Below are 21,784 nucleotides of genomic sequence, written 5' to 3' on the forward strand. Positions count from 1 at the left end.
ATTTTCACTTTAAATATTATTCTGATGTCAATAATTACTTTTCTCGTGCTAAAAAATATATATTTTCTGTTTGTAAATTTTACCAACGTCTAGTGTTTATGTTAATTTATTCTTAAAAATTATGGAATAATATACTAAGTGGTTTCATTTTGAAATATAACTTATATCTGAAATTATAATTATCTCGAGTTGTTATAAAATAAATCTCTTATATTATAACAAAAAGATACAGAGTCAAGGATAACAACGGATACTCAAGCCTGATTTGCTTAAAAAAAGTATTGGTCTAACTAAACCGGTATTGGGGTCGATCCATCTAGTTTAATAATAACTAGTAATAGTTGGCATAAGCATTGCACGTGTTAAAAAATAATTAACAAAAAAAATGTCGATATTGGGACCCTGGAGAGAGCAGGCTTCCTTAATCTCATCTAAACGATGAAAAAGAAAACATGTTGAACAGTGATGATAGTGAATATGAAAATGCGCGCACTTGCGAGGTCCAAATTATTGGTAGCTCGAAAACGTTCAATGTATGAAGGGAGAATCTCGGTTCATGCTAGTATTTTCCTCGTTTAAAAAAGGAGAGCCGATGGTGAATGCTAGCTATTACACCGATACCTTTTGATATTCCTATTATAATATGGCTAGCAAACCATGTGAATTGTGTGTGTGTCAATGCTTTTCTTATCATGATACAAGAGATTAAATTTCTTGTTTAAAATATAATTATGTTGTTTGTGATTAATTTATAAGTTGTGCGCATAACTTAGTTTAAAAACCTTTAAATTTGGTATCACTTTAAAAAAATTCTTACTGAACTTTAGTTTAAATTCCTCAACAATTTATCAACAGATATTATTTTAATTAGACTGAAAGTACATATTCAAAGGTTCCAAATGCAAAAGAGAACACACCTTTTAACATGGTAGGTAAAGATATGTGTGTACTTCACTGTGAGAGTAGTAAGGTCATAGGTATGTATTATCCATAATATCAACTAAAGACCAACAATAACAATATAAAATCCAAAGTTTATCAATATTATAGTTCTTCATATAAAATGGACACGATGTCTTGAACTAGTCAAATATTTATGTAAACTAAATCAATAGTACTTACATACACAATATTAATTCTAACATATTCTTATTCTCATGTTGTGTTCATTTTGACCTTGGATCATATCTTAGATTCATAAGTGTTTTTTCATTGAAGCGGTCATTACTTCTCACTTATATAGGTGATCTCCTAATTAGAATATCATGACATACCCTACGTCTTAGGTATATGAATCATTAAAAGAAAACTTAATCTCACCATGTATTGCAGATCTTTTCTACTTGGATTTTGTAGGAATGAGCCTTTATTAAGTACTCAAACTAATATATATAACTTAGTTCTCCCATTGAACCAAGGTCATGAGATCTCCAATCCACAAGATTGGGTTACCGCTATAAATATTTTATTTTGTGGGTTTTAAGCACATTCCTCTTAACAGTTTGTACATGTGATCTCTATTTATTCTTTTAGTAAACGGATCTGCTAGGTTTTCCTTTGATTTCATATATTCAACAAAAATAACTCTGTTTGAGATCAACTGTCTTATTGTATTATGTCTCCGTCAAATGCGTGGACTTACCATTGTACATACTGTTCTGTGCTCTTCTTATTACCGATTGACTATCACAATGAATGTTAAGGAAGGCACTGGCTTATTCCAGCAAGGAATATGTTCTAGGAAATTTCTCAGTCATTCGACTTCTTCCCCAACCTTATCTAAGACAATGAACTCGGATTCCATAGTGGATCGAGCTACGCATGTTTGCTTAGAAGATTTCCATGACACTACTTTTCCACCTATTGTGAATACATATCCACTAGTGGACTTGAAGTCTTTTGTGTCAGATATCTAATTAGCATCACGGTGTCCTTCTAAAACTGCAAGATATTTTGTATATATCAAACCATAGTTCAATGTATATTTTAAAAATCCAAGCACTCTTGTTAAGGCTTTCCAATGATCTTTATTTGGATTACTTGTGAACCTACTTAACTTGTCTACTGTATATGCAAGATCTGGACGAGTACAGTTAGTCAAGAACATTAGACTACCTATTATCCTTGCATATTCAAGTTGTGAGATGGGTTCTCCTTGATTCTTTGCATATTCAAGAAGGCTGTCTTTACATCCATTTGGTGAATCTCTAGGTTATGCAATGCAACGATAGCTATGATAACATGAATAGATATAATTCTAGTAACCGGAGAGTATGTGTCAAAGAAGTCATATATTTCCTTTTGTTTGAACCCTTTGGCTACCAATCGGGCTTTGTACTTATCTATAGATCCATCTTCTTTGTATTTTCTTTTAAGGATCCACTTGCATCATAAAGGTTTATAGCCCGAAAGAAGATCAGTCAACTCCCAAGTATGATTATGCATGATGAAATCTATTTCATCGTATATTGCTTCTTTCCAAAAAAAAGCTTCTGGAGTGGATAGAGATTCTTGAATAGTTCTTGGTTCATCATCTAACATGTAAGTCAGAAAATCAGGTCTTTTCCACCATCACATAAAATCTTGAACTCAAGAAGAACACGATCCCAAAGAACAACATGAGCCTGACGGGGACGCCGAAACCCATGATCCAACCGACTTTGTTTTGGATGTAAACTATAACTGTCACTGCTATCATAAGTGACACCCCCATTGAGGCATAGTATCAGTTGAAGAAGCTCTGTAATACCCTAGAGTTATTAAGGTTTTCGGGTGGTCTGCGCCAAACGCCATCGAGCAAGGCCCAATCCCGCCGGCTCCGATGGACATGAGAGCGAATGCCGTAAAAAGAACCCCGAGTTGGCCTGATTTGGCCTTGATACAGTCTCCAACTCGTTGGTCACATGGTGGTGGCCTTAGGTCTTGGATTATGGCTGTTAACCACAGTACTAGCGAACCCTAATGACAGAATAAGTTTTGATGCATTGGCTGAGTTTTGATACATGTGTATTATATACATATGCATCATGAAATTTACTAAATATCGATTTATAACACAAGATCTTGATCTTTCCATGCATGCCTATAATAAAAGGCATGGTCCAAAGGCCGCCTTTTCTCCTCTGGTACTTCTTTGAATCAATCTCCGAAGAATGATCAGAACCCTCCATTTTTGTTCTTCATAAAACTGAGAATTTATTAAATTTGGTGTATGTTTAGAGATGAGACGATTATATTGAATAGTGTGAAGAAATTTAGGACATATATATTAAGTTTTTCGGAGAGAACTAGAGACACGAGAATATTATTTGTGTCCTACATAAACTTTAACAATATTAAATATATAATCAGTGGAAATTGCGGAATATGATACTTCAAATCTTGAGTTATAAAAAATAATTTTTTTATTTTCTAAAATAAAAAAATAATTTAGCTTTCAAAAAAAGAAAAGAAAAAAGAATTTAGGAGCAGTTTTTATCCTATATTTAATATACTACTAATGATTAAAAAAAACTAATACGAGTAAATTTTTATGGATATTCTAAATTATGTTAATTAACATTTATCAATCTTATTTTAATTAGGTCCGAAAATGACTTCTCTATTGTCCATTTTGCTTGTGTAAAGCCAAAAAGCAGGGGATGCACTGTATGGCTATACTGGGCTATAGCCCACTTTTTTTTTAATACTTAGTTAAAATAGTCCAGTCTAGTACAGCCCAGCCCAACCCAATTTCGGCCTACCTCTATTCTACTCAATTTAGGCCCACCTCAATTCTCCAAAATCTCTCCCAACTCCTTTAGCGACAGAAAGAAGGCGCAATCGGACTCACCAAAAAATCGAATTACTCATCCGGCACGGCAACAATCCAGGTAAGAATCGGCTATACGTGTTTGATTTTGTTTTTGATGGTTTCTCTCTGCGTGATTTGTGTTTCTTCATCTTGGTTGTCTTTTTCTCTGTTGACCATGACTTGTTTGATGAAATGCCAATCACCCTTTTATTTTGGACGAAAAATCTGTGCTGTGGAAATCTGAGGCATGTATGTGTATTTATAGATAAATTGGATGGAGTGGATGCAATTTAAATTTGTGCTGTGGAAATCCGATCACCCCTTTACAAAATCGCTTTAAATAATGATGATGTAGACGTAGTAGATGTAATTTAAAATTACAGAATGCATCGAACAATTGTTCTAGCCCAGGCTTTGGATTTCTCGTGAAATGTGATTCAATGACTGCTTGTGTGGGTTAAAGTCAATATTTTTGAAGAAATTTTTTATATTTTTTTAATGAATCCTATGCTTTTGAAGTAAATCATTTGCTTTGGTTATTTTATTTGCTTTTGAAGTAAATCATTTGCTTTTGAAGTAATTCATTCGCTTCTGTACAAATATGATGTAGAACTTGAAATTATTATGGTTATTTTATTATTTATGATGATAAATAAAAATTGAGTTTTCTCCTAAAATTTTCAATTAAAAGTTAGATTATCATGTGATAGCAGATTTCTTGTTATTCGAATTTTTTTAATCCTTAATTAATATGTCAATTTGATGAGTCATTAATTGGTTGTTGTTTGAATATTTGTTTACGACCAATTGATTCTTGAGTCTTGATTGTTTGTTGTTGATTTATTGATTGACAATTACTTTATTTGTTGATAATTATTTTAGGATTATAACTTGAACTATTTCAAAATGGAACATCAATCTGCTGCAAAGAAAGGAAAAACATTGATATCCTTTTTTTTAAGAAGAGAGATCGTCAAGCTAGTGAAGATACTTCAATTCCTACAGTCCTTACAGTGCAGCATCAATCCAGTGAAAGCCTTCCATTTCTCAATATCCAAATTCCTTCATGTTCCTCTCCTAGAGAAGATCATCAGTCATCATCTACTTGTATTGAACAAGATCCGGGAAAAAGAAAACAGATATGTGAATATAATGTTAATGTACGAGATGATATAAGACGTTCATATCTAAATATGAGGCCTTATCAACCAGATATGTTGGAGTATCCAGGTACAAAATTTGGAAGTCAGAATCGTCGTTTTCAGAAAAAATGGTTTCAGAAATTTCATTGGTTGGAGTATTCGCCTTCAACAAATAAGGCATATTGTTTCTATTGTTTTCTTTTCCTGAATGATGTTAATTCATCTAATATCTCGGCATCGGTCAATGAAAGATTTGACAATTGAAAAAGGGTAAACCTGGTGGCACAGTAATTAAACGTGGTTTTTTTTTTTCGTCTCCTATGTAATTATAAGTTAAACATCATTAAATATTAGCAACATCAGAACCAATAAATTATTTCTCTTTTCTAAAAAAATCTATTATTATTATTATTATTATTATTATTATTATTATTATTATTACCTTATAATATATTAGTTTAATTGTGAACACTAAAATATAATGTTTGTGGAGTTGTGTTTGCCAAAATAAAAAATCATAATAAAATAACATAAATGTACACATTTCAATTTTTTATATACAAGAAAAAGAGCTTTCGGAAAAGCATGAATTGGTCAATAAATTATTTTACAATGGCATTTATTAATGAATTATTAATGAGTTTCCGAGGCCCATTGAATGCTTCAATTGCACGCACTCTTCCCTTCCCACCGTTGATTTGTTTGATTGTTCTTTTTCTTTTTTAACTTTATTTATTAATTAAAGACTAAATGCCACATTTTCATAATCACAATATTTTTTAAAATTATAATTTTAAATATATGCCCTCAATAAAAGATCAGCATTCATGACCAAAGAAATCATATATATAAATTGCTACTTGTAATTACAAATAAATGGAAGTAATTATCATTTGTGGTATATTGTTTATAACAAAAATCTATATATTTTTTGCGATTCTAAACAAATACAGAACATATGTTACTAATTTAAAGTCGTTAACTTAAAGACAAATCAAGCTGTGTCCTTGTTGTAAAGCACATGTAGTAGTTATTTGAGACCAATAGTGAAAAAACAACAGATGAAGTCAGTTGTTAAAGCAAGAGCTGCATGACTTCAATTATAAAGAGTGTACAAAGGTAAATGTTTATATTCTTTAATCCAATGGTTAAAAATACTTTGCCAAATAATAAAATTAACATCAAATGTATTTTCATATTTGTTACAAAAAATGAATGTCTTGACTTGTTTGATGTTGTGGCACTGAGTGATTAATATGAATTGTAATACTGTGCAATTTTTATTTTCATTAATTGTTAACTAATTTGTTCATATAAGATTGTTACGTGCAACATGCGTGTAATTTTCTAACATGTGTTCATATATATTTATAGATGATAGATACGTATGTTACAATTGAGTCTCAAATCTAATATATCGTCATAAACTTGAGATTTTGGTGTCACATGAACTATCCCTGGTTATAATATATGTGAATTTTGATAAAATCCACTCAAATATATTAAAAATATATGTTATTCCCTTCATTCCTTCAATGATTTGATAAAACAAAATAACCAAATTTGGAATTCGATTTCATGCAAATCACCAAATCACCCAATTCAAAAATCAGTTAAGCAATTGCAAAGACATCAATTTCAATAAGTGCAGGCTATTGTTACTTCAAGGAAATTTAATGTCAATACCAACAAGGATTGTTAATCAGTAAGACAACTATCCTTACTATTTTAACTGTCCTAATTACTAATGTACGATCTTCATGTTTTATTCGTTAGTTTCATACTTTAACATGCATCATTCGCCGGTTGAAACTAATGACCCTCGTGTTTTGAAAGCATGTTAAAATCGATTACCAAAAACGCGATATATTGAATAATGAACAATAATAGGTTTACGAGTGGTTTACAATTTAATTGTATCACTAAAATTTACTTGGAAACTAGTAAGTAAAAATGTGAGGGTAAGATCATTGGTTTCAGTGTAGCAATCCAATGAACTCGGTGAAACAATTGAATTTCCAAGTACAAGTCATATATGATGACATGTAGCAAATAACATTAACATTATTGCATTAAATAATATGATGTTCCCATCACTGAATTTTTATGCGCATCCTGTAAGCATAGATTATGGTAATTGGTACCTAGCACTGTCTAAGACTAAGAAATACAACTAGCAAACATCAGAGATCATAACTTCACAAATACCCCCACTCAATTACTTTTTCCATAAAAGGGGGTAAACAATTGTTTTCTTTGCTGTATGTAGGAGTGAAAAAATCGTTTGGTACAGAAGATGGAATTGTAGGGATATATAGCTAAAGATACAGAGATATAAATCCTCTCTCACACAGCCAAAATCTTCTGTTACCAGGGGATGGGGGATAGGAAAAATGTGTAAATGGAAAAAAGAGAATTGTGGTCCAGACTTCTCGTTGCTTATAGGTTATTGTATCAATGTAAATGTTCTTTTTGCAAAAGCTTCCAATATCTCAAACATGAGGGATTGACGTGGATCGCTCTCAGCATCCATTTAAGCGAACTCCCGCCTGAATCCCGAATGGATGACGACTCGGAACAATCTTTCAGCTGTCTGGAAAGCAAATGCATTTGAAATAAGAGCTCAGCTGGCCTCATTTCTGCAAGAAATGGTAGGAGACAAATGAGAAGAAAAAGAAAATGAAGCTGATGGTAAAAAAGATAGCGATAAACACCAGATTTAGATATCAGAATTGAAGCTTGCCAAACACATAATGCTACTGTCAATAGTTAGGCATTTGCCCTTCCTGTGGTAATTTTTCACAGAGAAATGATGCAAAATGCATGAAAAGATTCTTAGATTGTCATCACGAAGCTAGCCACATGTGCCCTGCTGAAAGATAATTCACATATCAGCTTATAGCCAGATTTTTCTTTTTACTGGGAAGACAGAAATATTAGAAACAGTTATTATATATGCTCGAGTCCTCTCAGGACATTAGGCCCTTTTAAAACTTCATTGTATAAAATGTGGACGATTCAGTGCGCTAGGGCTTTTTGCTTACACATGCCAGTCCTAGAACCAGTGTTGCATCAAAATTTGACCACTGATTCAAACACTCCATCAGCCAATTAATTTTACAATTACTTAGATTCTTTCTCGAACTTTTAATCCAGAAGCATTAGCTGTTCCTTTGTGCTTTTTTTTGCCTTCTCTTTCGAATTTCCAGAGCTATAAAACTGACCGTGTAATGCGCAACAGCAAGAACTGAAACTAAGAATGGCCAGTTCTTACGTCCTGAACAACAAATGCATTTGTAAAGAAAATGCACCTGAAGGCCAAGAGAGCCATTCATCATGAAGGTTGTTTTCCCATTTCGCTTTGGAACCAAGGCTTGCTTCCGCTTGTGCAAGCAAAAGCGAGATGATAGGCAAGGGGCCCGGAGAAATCTCTTTCGCTTTTGTTAGACTTCTTATGGCACATGATATGTACTGTGCCTCAAACTTCTGTCTGGCGAGCTCCAAGCAGATGGCACCTGAATTCAAACAAAGATAATATCAATTATTGGCACCTGACAATGATATAAAACATGAGTAGACTTCTCAAAGTTGCATTGCATGATAATCTCTTTCATAACGAAATTGATAGGCCAATGAAGTTTTGGAAACTTACCAGATTTCATCTAAACCTCCTATGTTTAAACACTCCATAATCCATAAAACCTAGAGTTAGTTCAACCTCAACCCTTCTATCTTAGAGCTAATGTTTAAAATAGTTTGAAATAGTTTGAAAATATACAAATCATTGTCATTAGAACACCTACAATAGACCTACTATAGAGAAAAAGAATGAAAGGCTTAAATTTCAAAACATGATACCATGACAAAGAAAGAGAAATATCTCGCTCTCTGCTACATCGCAAGCTTGTGCAAGAAATTCTTCTGCAGCGACAAAATCACCAAACCAAATTGCAGACAAACCCTCCACCATATTAAATATACCCATCCACATATTCCATGAAAGCTCCATATCTTTGAAGCAATCCTCAAAGCTTAAGTTCGATATGCCAAGATCATTTTGCAGCTTATATCTAGATTCTATAAACTTCAGACAAATCCAACCAATATGAAAATCAGTTTTGAGTTCCAAGCATTGTCTGTATTCTTTGCTCATGCTGACAATATCATTTTCAGCAGCATATGCACGGCACAATAGCAAGTGCGCAAAAAAGAGACAGCTATTGTCAACTGAAACACCCAAAGCACTTCTAGCATGTTCAATGCATTCTCCAGTATTTCCTTGTTGCAAATCCAACTCAGCAGAACAGAGTAAAAGCTGGAAATACTGATATTGGAGACACATATATTTACTCAAGCACAACTGATGAGACAGAGCAACAGCTGTTAGCCTCGCTAGAACACGGCAAATATGTGGAGGAAATCTTGATTCACGGGCCTTCTGTAAATAGTTTACTGTAAGCAAATACCTAGCATTAAAGTTCCACGGCTCTTGATGTAAAAACCTGCAAGTTTGGAGTAGGTAGTTGAGAAAAAAAAGGAGCCATAAAAATATTTAAGTACCATAATTGAAGTGTATTGCATATAAAACCATAAAGACATTACAGACAAGAAAAGGATATTTGCATAAGCATAATTAGGAAATTGGAAAACTAGAATATTTATTAGACCGCCCAAAAACAGAAATGAGAAGAAGAGAGAAACTTTTGCAGCAGCTTTATGATTCCAGACTGAAACGGCAGTTGGTGTCTACAGGTTAAAGCTGCGAAATTCTCATTGCCGTTTTTTGTGTCAAAACAGGCAACTGTTCCAGCACCAATGATCTCACATGCTGATTTCATGCCCTCGTCTTTTTTATGGTGGTCTGACAAGTCAATGATGGGGCATCTGGTTGCAAGACCAAGATCTCTCCATTCTTTGCTCGACAGTAAGAGAGAACCAAGAAGATTTCTGTTTATCATAAATTATATCAGACAAACCTCAGAGCAACAATAAAACAGAAGGAAATAAGAATTATCACAAAACACTAGAAATATGGTGCGCCAAAGATGAACAAGGACTTGCTAAAAATTATCAGGACAAATCCCCAAGAATCCAGAGAACATTCAAATGTCTGCAGCTTGACAAGGTATCAATCAGCTGGTTAATAACTGAGGAAATATAATTCAAAATCTAAACTCTTACACGATGGATCACATAATGAGGCTAATGGATGAGGAGAAAGGATTAACAGGTGCATATCCCATTCCCAAGATAACCTAATAAATAACTCAAAAGGAAAAAAGGGAAAAAAAGATATGAATATTGCTCGCACATCTACATGACGAAGAGAGATGGAAGGAGGCAATAAAGACAGCGCCAGAGGCAAAACGGCAGGAAACGTTTGATGAGATTACATAGCCACAATAGGAAATACAATTGGAAATAATGGCGATATAGCCAATAATGTATATGGCAAGCTACGCGCCTACATTAGAACATTTTTTAACTTCAGTTGCTCTTGATACTTTTTATCCAACAAAGTTGTCAAAATTCGAAGACACTTTCTTCCCGTGTGATTTGGGTTTTTGTCTAACTTATTTAGATCAGTTTCAATAGAAGTATGATGAAATAGAGCTCCAATGACTGCATCATAAAATTTAATCAAGCTCCATCCAAGTGCATGTCTTGCGCCTTGACGCAGCATAAGTTTAATGTTTTTCTCATTCATGTTATTAGTTTTCTATCTGTTATTTTCTAGAATTTTTAACCGGTTTAAATGCATTAGAATTGAACTATAATATCAGTATTCTACTTATTATGTTAGAATTCTTGTAGTACCCTAATTGCCTTGGGACTAGTATTAGTAATCTATTTAAATATCTAATTAGTGCTAAAACATTCATTACATCTTAATAATATCTTCTTACAAAACATTAGGTTTTCCTTTTACTTGAGGCTTTAATTGCTTCGTGAAACACCCCTTCCTTCCCACCGATTTCGTGGTGATTGGCACCATCATCCGAAGTCCCTGTAGGTTGCAAAAGTAACCGTAGTACCGGAAACAGTGGTGTGGTTACTGTCTTTTGTGCTGAAATGTGAGAGATTGTCTACATCCATGAGTGATCTTTCCAGCAGCGAGGGTTTGATTTTAGGTGTAGTCCCTACTCAAACCAGTTATATGCATTTGCATGGGTTGCATATGGTATCCGTTGTCAACAACCAAACACTACCAATTCTGAGTGTCATACCAAATATATATTAAAAAAAAAGAACTTACAAGTCGAAAAAAAAGTTAACAGAATTCGACTGCTTGCCCTTCATGTTGCACTCAACCTTAAAAGCAATTCTACTAAGGATTTCCTTAGAGAAGATCTACCACTTGATTTGGAATTACTATATTAGTAAGATTTAATGCTTAGAGCATTCAATGGTTTCCAGATAGAAAGATGATGAATGACACCCCCAAAAGACTCAAAGTTCATATATGCCCTTTAAATTAAAAAGTTAACTTTCAATTTGTTAAAGTTCGAACAGTATGAAAATTATGAAGAGAGAAAGTCTTATGATGGAGTAATGGGATTTGGTTACAAGGTCTATATTCACCCCGCCAAGTAATAATAAAATCATACCAAACATTTATTATCATCTTTAATAATACCTTATTAGGCTTTGCTAAAGCAATATGTTAATAATTGTATGGTAGGAAGATAGTGGAACAGGAAAGAAACGCAGCGACATCAAAATCGTTCTGATTGTTTTGCTTTATATCCATGAGATTGATGTCCAAATAGCTAATACTCTAATTATTTCATCCTAATTTTATCAATAATACAGATAAAGTGAAAATCTTTGCAATAAATATAGATGGTGAAATCTTCCAACTAAATAAAATCGTAGGATACATTTATCATATTATCTTAATAATTTAGATCCTAATTTTGGCATTCATCTACTACTTATAAGATAAATACATACAAAATTGAAGTTGACTTATGGAGCTTCATATCTTCACTAAACCACACTGTGAATCAATAAGCTTCCAGACAATTATCCACACGCTATATCTCAGCAATACTAAGAGGCAGTGCACTAGAGCGTATAAGCCTCCTTTTGTTCCACAATCATGTCGTGCAAATTGTTAAATCAAATTGCAAATAACCAGATTATCCATCGCAAAATTCATGATTTTGTTTCGATATGAATGTGAATCGAAGCAAGAAAATTGATTAGATTACTTCCATCATAAGTTTGTACTTGTACACAGGGAGTATCGATCTTTAGGTGAGTAAACAGAAATACTCCTATTAAAAAACTATAATCGTACGGTATAATGCTTCTGTAATCATTAAGACGCTGGTTGATAGAAGGCTAGAGGAAAGAATTTCTAATTTCGTTTTTTGGTTCTTATACAACAAGCAGCTGTATCACTACCGAGGACAAACTAATATTGTAGGAAATTAATAAATAAATGATAAAGTGTTAATATTATACTTATTTTAGAAAAGGTAGAATTTGTTAAAAAGTAAATTTAAGAAATTTTATTCATGTCAGATTTATGATTACAACCAACTACGAAATAGTATTTAACACATGTTGATATATAATAATCTTATACATCTTTACAACAAACACCTTCAATATGCAATATGATTTTAGAATATTTAACATTAATTTATATGTTGCTACCATAATGTATCATTTGGCTTGTGAATGAGATGATGAATAATTTATAATATAAGGATGATAAATCAATATACTTTGATAAGATAACGGTGGATGACATGAATCTTTTATAAAACTCGAGCTAAGCAAAGCAAAGATGAATCAACCAATGTCTTATAATATGCACCAAGTGATGCTTAAGTGTACAATATACATACGTAATATAATGAAAATTTTAAACAGATCAATTTTAAGATATATAGAAATTTAAGGACAAACACAACAAAGGATAAAAATGCGGCAAAACAAGTTAGATTTAACTAAGAACTTGCAGACATCAATTGTCATGCTTCAAGTCACTTTGAGGGAATTCAAAAATAAGATTTGATCGTCATTTTTCTAAAAAAAAAAATAAATATTCAGGTCAAATTGCAATGCAGATGACCCGTGATTGCATAACCACCACAACATTAAATTTGAATTCCCAATAGCAAAGTTGGCAATGGATGAGCTCGAGCCTTATCATGGTAAATTGAGATAATAGCAGTCAATTCTTATATAAGCATCCAATGGCACCCAAACGCATTAATTTGGTGTGTGGAGTTAATACAAGTTGCAACAAGCTAGTAAGATTTAAATCAAATTATGAAAGATTAGAATAGTGCATATTTAACTTCAAAGATAGACAAACCAAATGGAATCAGGTAAGGCTTTGTTGAGTTGGGTTGCATAACCGCCACTTTCCTTTGGTTAGAGAAAGAATACATGTAATTGTTTGACTAGAAGCAATCCTAAAATTTACATCCACGTATTTCTAAGTAACTAGTTCAAACGAGCCTTTAGCTGCTCTTGAGGAGTGACCACGAGGGTAATAAATTTCAAAAACACGCTATTAGTTGAATAGTCGTTGCATAAAAGTAACATAAGACCATGTATGATTCAGCTCAAACTTACTATCAGATCAAAAGTGTAGAGTCCAGGACATAAATGACACCTGGCTAAATAAATAGCAAAAGCCATAAAATATAGATTGTCGATTAAATTACCTTAGGACACTACTGTTAGGATACATGTGAAGAGCCTTTCTCAGGTGTCGTGCACTCTTGTGAATCGCAAGGCAGTCCTTTTGTTGATGCTTAACCTGAAATTACCGGAACCAGATAATTTGCCTGAACAAGCTATTAAAAAGTCAACAAGTCCTAAAAAGAAACAGTAAAAACTGGATACCTACAAGTTTACCGAGAGAAATTAGAAGGTGCATTGCAATTATCTCTTCATGAGACGTAACACAAGCACGACTAAGAGAAACAACAGAATCAAGCTGATCTTTTTGGTCCAACGCGTGCATAGCATAAACGATGAAACTAATCTTTGAACTATTAAAAAACTCCTTGGGCATTTTCAGTATGCTTGTGATTGCTGATTCCGGTCCTGAAATGTAATACAGCAATCTACATATGAAGCTAATGGAAGCAGCAGCCATATTTTTCTCCGCGGTCAAGATGCGGGAACCAAGTTCTCTAGCAATGGACAGAGCCATATCATATCTGTTAAGTTTCCATAAACATAGAGCATATACTTGTAGACCTTCGTGGCTAAGCTGTCCTAGAAATTCAAAAAACGTACCATGCATTAGAGTGTAAACTTTTAACTTTGGAATAAAAGATGACCCAGAAGTAAAGATAATTGAACACCCAAATAAAATAGCAGAGAGAAAGAGAATGCAATCGAAGTAAATAGATTTGCAGATCATTGTCCATAGTCTTTAGCTATGACTTTATGGGGTTTTTTTTTCATTATCATTTTCAGATAAACAAGATCATTCAGCTGAAGTCACCTTTATCTTCTCCACCTTTAAACCCTCTCCTTTAAAGGGTATCCTCTTGGGGGATAAAACAAATATTTTGTAATAAGAATACACTAAATTACTTCAGCCATAATTTGCACAATTGCACCTTTTTGCCTTAAATATTCACACTCTTCAACAGCGTCTTCTGCATGTCCTGCCTGAACCAAACAAACCATTAGCTGATAAGCACCATAAGGAATCACCTCAACCCATTGTCTTAAAATAAAAAGAATTACGTGGCTAGAATAATGCATCTTGAACTCCAATGATAGCAAATAACTTACCATACAAAGTGATCTAGCCAAATTGATGGATATATCTTTGAGACAAGGTTCTGCTGATTCTGCTGCAAAAGATTTTAGAGCACAACGTGCAAGCTTGTAGGAGGTAATAGCATTTTCATAATCAGATTTTGATTCACATGCTAGGCCATTCAAATTGTGAGATTCAGGGTATTCAGGGGCACGCATCAAAGCCTGCTTGATGGCACCAAACACCTGCAACGCAATAATTGATATTTTATTCGACATTTCTGCCATATGTTTGAAAGTAAGAAACACAGATATGAAAGAAATGACCCGCAAAGAGATGTATAGAGTACAGTACCTCTGAAGATGATAACTGGCCAGAATTCAAGGCAAGCTTTGCAAGACCAATTTGGAATTCTGCAAGCTGATCAATCAAAAGCTGTAAGCAAATTGGATTGGATTGAATATATGATAATATTCAATCTGTAAACCTAAGGCTGTCAGCGGAAGACACTAGAGTTATAATGCTTGTAAATATTCGAGCAACGAAAAAACCAATGCAATATACAAAATAATATTAACCAAAAACTAGATAATACTCTAAACTAAGGTTGTAGATTTCTCTTCAATACTATGCTGCTCTTACAGAAAATCACATGATATGATCATGCATGGGGGGAAATCTTACCGGAAATATCTGCACAGCTCGTAAACAACATTCATATGCTTCATTCTCATTGAGATTTCTGTAAAAAGAAGAAAAGATAAATACGGCTTTGCATGACAAATAATACAGGGAACTATCCCTAAAGTCCCTGGGAGAATCTTAAAAATACCTAGCCTCAGCATCTGCTGACATGCCTGCCCAAGGCAGTGCAAGAGAAGGATCTATACTTCTAGCGCGATCGAATGCCTGTTGGGCCAACTGTAGTTCACCTTCTCGCCTATAAAGCTGTAAAGATATGATCTCAATACCATCTGAGAAGATATTCCACATCTCGCACAAATAAATGAAAAGGACACAGAAAAAGAACTGTCTGCCAATTGTACTCCAAAAGAAAAGGAACATAATTTTCATTTTTTCCACCATTGCACCGGCTTTCTGCTCCGTTTTCCATGGATGGAAAAGTTTAAGTAACATAAAGATAACTATACAAAACATTAACAAATCCCAAATATATAAAGTTTTTCTTCGTAATCAGGGGAGCCTGATTATGTAGTCAAGTGCGCATGATAAATTGGAAACTGCAATCTGGATTCATTCATTCAAGTGGCAATACCCAAACAAAGTTTCGTTTCTAATCAAAAAAAATTCCCAAACAAAGTCGCAGAGCACAAAAACCAATGGCTATGTGACATCATTGCAGGTATCCCCAGCCACTCTACGGAAGAAAGAGGAAATATCAATATGGTCGGTAACTAAATGTGAATGAAGCTTTAACTAGTCTTAACCATGACGCTACCAGCTTTAACCTTTATAACAATTCTACCAAAAAAATTTATATTAGAGCATGGACTTGAAAGTTGAAACCACCATTAGAAGAAATTCAATAATAAATCCATATATGAGCCACACATTGTAAAAACACCACTTGATTTTTAGTATAATATGATGTAAAAATTCAAAACCTGCAATACACAGCCAAAAACTCCAAAATTATTAGTTAATATAAGCATACAAAGATTGGAATCTCACTGCTATCTTTTATTTGACCATATAATGGATCATTCTAGAAATTAGCATATTGGATAGAAGGTTAGGGTGGCAGCAATTAAGAATAAAATTTGTGGTTGACATTTAAAATTGTTTGCACACGTTCAATATCAACCATTAGAAACAAAAAAAATGAGTGAGATCGAAATTAACTAGACAAGAAGTTACTGAGGTATGCCTTAAGAAATTTGAAGAGTTCGAGACGTTAGTCTCAAACAAAGTAAAATGGAAAAGGAGAGCTCTATGTACCAAATGGAAAAGGAGAGCTCTATGTACCATGTCCAACGAGTTTGGGGTCAAGACCAAGACGGTGATAATTTATCCAGCTAGACACAGAGCTAATATAAATATCACTGCACCATTTCTCACTAAAATTTGAAAGGTGACTAGAGTGAATTCCAACAGAACTAAAAGTATAAATTTATTATATTATTTGACCAAAATGAACATGATCATGCAGCAATAACTGTAATGGCATTAATTAGCAATACCTTCCCAATGTATGCCCATGCAACAGCTAGAGATATATCCAATTGCAACCCACGTATGAAAGCATGTTGCTTTAATGCAATATCATCTGATAAACATCCCAGAGCCACCCAAAATTCCTCATTGTGGCCCTCAAGAAGTATACTACCCAAGCACATCTTTTCAGCCAACGGCCTGGTTATTAGATGTTAGAGTAAGATAACGATGAGAGGCATACATAAATTCATTTGATGGAGAAAGATGATTACCACACAGGTTGGTGCTCTTCAGGATTCACCTTCAAAGAGGAAATGAGATCTGATGCAATGGCAACATCAGCATATATATTAGCTTGCCAGGGAGTCAAGCACAAAGCACGTTGATAGAAGTGGCTAGCATGTGATGCAGCGAGGAAGCAAGTTCTTCTCCAGGAACTGATAGAAGAACTGAAAGCAGTCTCATCAGCTAGCCCTTCCTCAGTCCATGGGAAACATCTCGCATATGTAAGCTAGAGAAAATGAAGAAAACCTTGTTCTCAACATGAAGATAAAGGGAAATACCAATTCAAGTAGAGAGAACAACTTGTCTAACATATGATAATATTTAACTTCAAGAAGTAAATGTGTTTACCTGGATATCACCATGCAGCTTCCATAAACACGAAACGTTGCTAGCCAATGATGTACCATGAGTTGCCACAGCAGAAGCTTCCTATGTTCAGCTTGTATATTATTTAAAAAAACTCGTGGAGAGTTACACATTTTGAGAAATAGGCATCATTTTAAGGCACTAACCTCTAAGAGTATAGCTCCCCATCCAAAAGCACCTAAATTTGTGCATTCTTTAGCAAAACCAAGAAGTGCAGAAGCAAGACCAAAATGCGCAGAAACGTTGTGAGGTGACATTCTTAATGCATTCCTAAATTGCTCGACTCCCTACATTCAGACAGCACTGATAACAAAAGAGGGATAATAATATTGCTAAATTTATCATCATATCTTTTTTAAGTGTGTAAGAATAACTGATGCAAAACAACAAATATTCATAGGAACGTTTAACAAATCATCTAGAAATTAAATTAGAACTTTTTTCAATCTGAACAATAATTCGATCCATTCTATGATGAATTTCTCTACAGATCCCAGAAAGTACACATAACACACTATGCTGCATTTCTATCGAATCTATCATAAACATTGCCTAGTGAGCCAAGCAGACAAACAACCGTGCATATTTTTATCTTGGTTTTTATTAATTTTCATTACTTCTTTGTTATAAATCTCTATTACTAAACTAATATAATGAATTAATTTTTTTTTAAACTCAAAAATATAACAGTGCGTACATGTTTTCTCTTAAAACATCTCATCGTTATCTTTTATTTCGCTTTTTCTTATTTTGTTTAATTTTTATATTTCTCCCAAAACAAACTCACACCACTATCATGACTACCATCCCTGAACCCGACTAATCCATCCCAACCCTGATAATCCCAGCACCATGACACCAATTAGAAGCCGCAAGCAACAGGGCAGCTGGTCGTGGCGATTGGGGATAATTGAGAGTCAGAGGGAAGAAATTATGGGGTTAAGAGATGGTCATCAAGTTTAGGAGGTCATGGATGGGTAAGAAGGCTGGAGAGGGATAAATCAGGTTTATAGTTTCTAATTTACTATGCTGGAAGGTATAAATGATATTTCAGTTTTTAGCATTTTCTTTCAAAAAATTCATATAAGTAGGGGAGAAAAATATTGAAACAAAAGATATAAACAATTTGTAAACATTGGGGGATATGGATATTTATATAATACATTGTTCTAGGAGTGGGGCTCTCATCAATTAGCCTTCACCTCAAGGAAGATGGGACTTAATTTTCTTCTTTTTTTTGGCTACATGCCCGATTCTTGAAGCCAAATTTACCCATCCTAATCCTAAATTGAGCCGAGTCAGATTCATCATGCAGAAAGTTCTCCTAGCAGTAGCACCAATCTTTTCACAAGATTCAATCCCTAGATGTTGCTTATAGATAACTGAACTTATAACTCATACCAAAAGGTGATGGTAAGTAGGCCTATATTTTTATTTGGAAGAATTATTACAACTTAAAGTCATAACAGTGGGACCAAGCATTTTTCATTTGATGGAGCACCAAGTAGCGTATGAGCGGCTTTACTTTCTTATCAGTTCACTCTATATAACCCCAACAACACACAAAGCAATCAATGCATTTGTAAACAAAGAAATAATTCCTTCAAGAGCCAACCAGATATAGTCTAGCCAGAAGACCGCGTAATGGCATAAATAATCTTAAACGATTATGTAGTTTATGTTGTATACAATCTCCTGCGTGGTCCTAGGCTCACCCAATGTTGGACTTTTACCTCTTTGATAATTTTCAAATGGCCAGATCCTACTCAATATTCATCACATTTTCAAATCATCGTGGTTGGATACTCAAGAAAATTAAGGGGGTAATTTGCGCCGATTCAAATAAGGATTTTCAAGGTTGTTGCAAAGTTTTCACCCTTCCAACTCTCATTGAACATTTGTGCCAATTATTGCATATTTCATGAAAAGCTAATTAGCTTTGAAGCATTTCCAACTAAAAGAAGGGCGTGATATAAACACATTGATACCCTATAAAAAATCGGGGTATAAGGAAATGGGGATTGAAGCTGTTAGGACAATAACAACACAAAAGACCTAGGTACAAATAAATCGATTTCACAAGCTATGAACAGTAGAAAATATAGGAAGGAAATAGAGTCGAAGAAACTCTCTTACATTTCTAAAAGAACCAAGCATCAAGGAAATATTTCCACTCTCGATCCATGCAAAAACCCTGGACTCCTCCAACTCAATGGCTCTACCATATGACTAATTAAAACAGAAGAAAGTACAAGTAAATTAGATGCTCAGCGCCGGACATCATAGAGAAAATCCAAATTTTACAATGTTATCAACAATGCTAAGGTAGAACATAGCAAAGATTTATAATCGTAAGTTATTTCTTTAGTGCAATCAGTAACAACCATTAACGACAACATACAAAGTTCCAATTCGTGTGTTCTTATTTAAAACAGTACATTTAAAAATAAAGTGAAGCAACAATTCACATCGACGGAATTTTCTTGAGATAGTATTCGCATTAAACATGTATATGTTATAGACGTGTAGAATGTGCACATAACCTTTAAATTATGCTAAGGGTTTCCCTTCAAGAACATAAGCTATTTGTGTATTCTTCGTTACAGATAAAGAGGATAAAAAAATAATTAAGTAATGTGAGGAGCTAAAAGTAAAGTGATTATTGAACATCACCTTGAGTGCAGCAGTTAACATGCCCATTCGATGGTAGGCAAGACCTAAGGTCTACAAATTTAAGGTAAATCAAAGACCGAAAGCTTAAAGATAGATGACTGCAACCAGTCAAGTACGAGGAATTGATAAAACGGAAACGAGGAAGGACCTCCCACAAATCAGCACAGGTAGGAAAGCCACGAATGGCATGCTGAAGATTATGTACAGCTTCTGACCATTTCTTCTGATTAGCCTGCAAGCAAGTACTCGATCAAATTTTTCCAAGATTCAGGTAAATCATACAAAAGAACCAGCGAAAAAATGTGGTGACACACAACCTGAAGGTAACCCAATTGACGAAAAGCCCAAAAGGCCCTGGCAGACTTCTCAGAAGCTTCACAACAGACAGCAAACACCAAGCTCTCTTTCCCTTCTTTGTCCAACATATCACAAATTGCTTCCTGCATTGGGGATTGCAAGTAACTTCCAAAACATTGCAATGCTAAAATAAACAAGAATTCGTGGAAAAAATGATCTCCCTAAGGATGAAACAAATGTTAAAAACAAACCCCTGCACAAGAATCATCAGGGTTGAGAAAGACAGCTCGTTGGTAGCACTTGAGAGCCCGAAGAGGCATGGGAGAATCATGTGCATAATAGTGACCCAGATATCTGAATGCATCCCCATTCTGAGGGTTAAGCTTCACGGCCATCATGAAATGCTCCACCGCTTTTCCCCTGATATCTTGACTTTCCTCACCTTTCTCCCATAAAGAAACTCCCTAAATTCCATTGGTAACAATCATGTATACGAACAGAAACCCACAAATAATCAAACAACCCTTCAAAAAAAAAAAAGAAGAAGATGAGAACGAAAGTAAGAAGACCCAGTGGCATTACCAGATTAAAATGGAGAGATGGGTCAGCTGGCAAGGACTCGGACTCGGACTCCATATATTCTTCTTCCAACTGCTTTACAGAAACAGATTCTTCTTTTTCCAATAACTGCAAACAAAGACGGCATATAATTAACCAAAAATAATCAATTAACTTCGTTATACGCAGGTGGAGAACACATATGCAGAAGGGCTGGGAACAAAAGAGCACCATTTTCTCGGCAAACCGAGGTTTTATGCTACTAACACTCGAAAAAGTGCCAGCTCTGATCCGAGGAGGAACGAACAACAAAGGAATTTATTCTTCTTTTCCGTCGTTAGAATTGGTTATGTAGCGCGTAGCTTTCAAAATATGTGTAGTATTAAATTTTGGTGCCTCTGCTTGTTTTATCAAAATTTCAGCATCTGCTTGTTTTATCAAAATTTCAGCAAAAATTATTTTGTATCTTATATTTCTAAAAATGAAATAAATATATTATATATATCTTTGGTTTTATTATTCTGAATAAAAAAATATATTATCCAAATTTTTTAATATACAAATATATTGATGGTTTAATTTCTTTTATTAATTATTTGATAGTAGAAATTTTAAAATATTACTAGATTGGAATATGTTGGATCCCAGAAATAGAATTAATTTGTTTTAGTATTAAAAAAAATTCATCATGATGCTAATATATTTAACCCATAAGTGTAGTTTAGGGATAAAAATTTGAAACTTGGTGATTTG

The 21,784-nt window shown here is 34.1% G+C and overlaps 1 protein-coding gene across 3 annotated transcripts; it reads right to left on the reverse strand.

Annotated features, from left to right (window-relative positions):
* Positions 1-6,971: 6,971 nt before the first annotated feature.
* On the reverse strand, positions 6,972-21,430 carry LOC140971387 (tetratricopeptide repeat protein SKI3). 3 transcript variants are annotated; one of them, XM_073433635.1, is made up of 22 exons: positions 21,299-21,430; positions 21,056-21,160; positions 20,725-20,937; positions 20,494-20,616; positions 20,325-20,408; positions 20,177-20,227; positions 19,640-19,732; positions 17,650-17,790; positions 17,486-17,566; positions 17,125-17,363; positions 16,879-17,050; positions 15,510-15,625; positions 15,362-15,419; positions 15,032-15,097; positions 14,710-14,922; positions 14,532-14,583; positions 13,808-14,181; positions 13,623-13,717; positions 9,637-9,882; positions 8,794-9,437; positions 8,247-8,450; positions 6,972-7,574 (listed from the first exon to the last, which is right to left on the reverse strand). In XM_073433635.1, exons 2-22 carry the CDS (start codon positions 21,107-21,109, stop codon positions 7,390-7,392), a joined length of 3,504 nt encoding a protein of 1,167 aa, XP_073289736.1. In that variant the 5' UTR covers positions 21,110-21,160; positions 21,299-21,430; the 3' UTR covers positions 6,972-7,389. The 3 variants fall into 3 exon arrangements, with proteins under 3 accessions (XP_073289736.1, XP_073289735.1, XP_073289737.1); XM_073433634.1 differs by having other exon boundaries at positions 21,263-21,419; XM_073433636.1 differs by lacking the exons at positions 20,177-20,227; positions 20,325-20,408; positions 20,494-20,616; ... (1 more) ...; positions 21,056-21,160; positions 21,299-21,430 and having other exon boundaries at positions 17,650-17,806; positions 19,640-19,720.
* Positions 21,431-21,784: the final 354 nt, after the last annotated feature.

This window comes from Primulina huaijiensis, chromosome 2 (assembly GCF_012295235.1).
Source record: "Primulina huaijiensis isolate GDHJ02 chromosome 2, ASM1229523v2, whole genome shotgun sequence".
In the NCBI taxonomy this organism is placed as follows: Eukaryota; Viridiplantae; Streptophyta; class Magnoliopsida; order Lamiales; family Gesneriaceae; genus Primulina; species Primulina huaijiensis.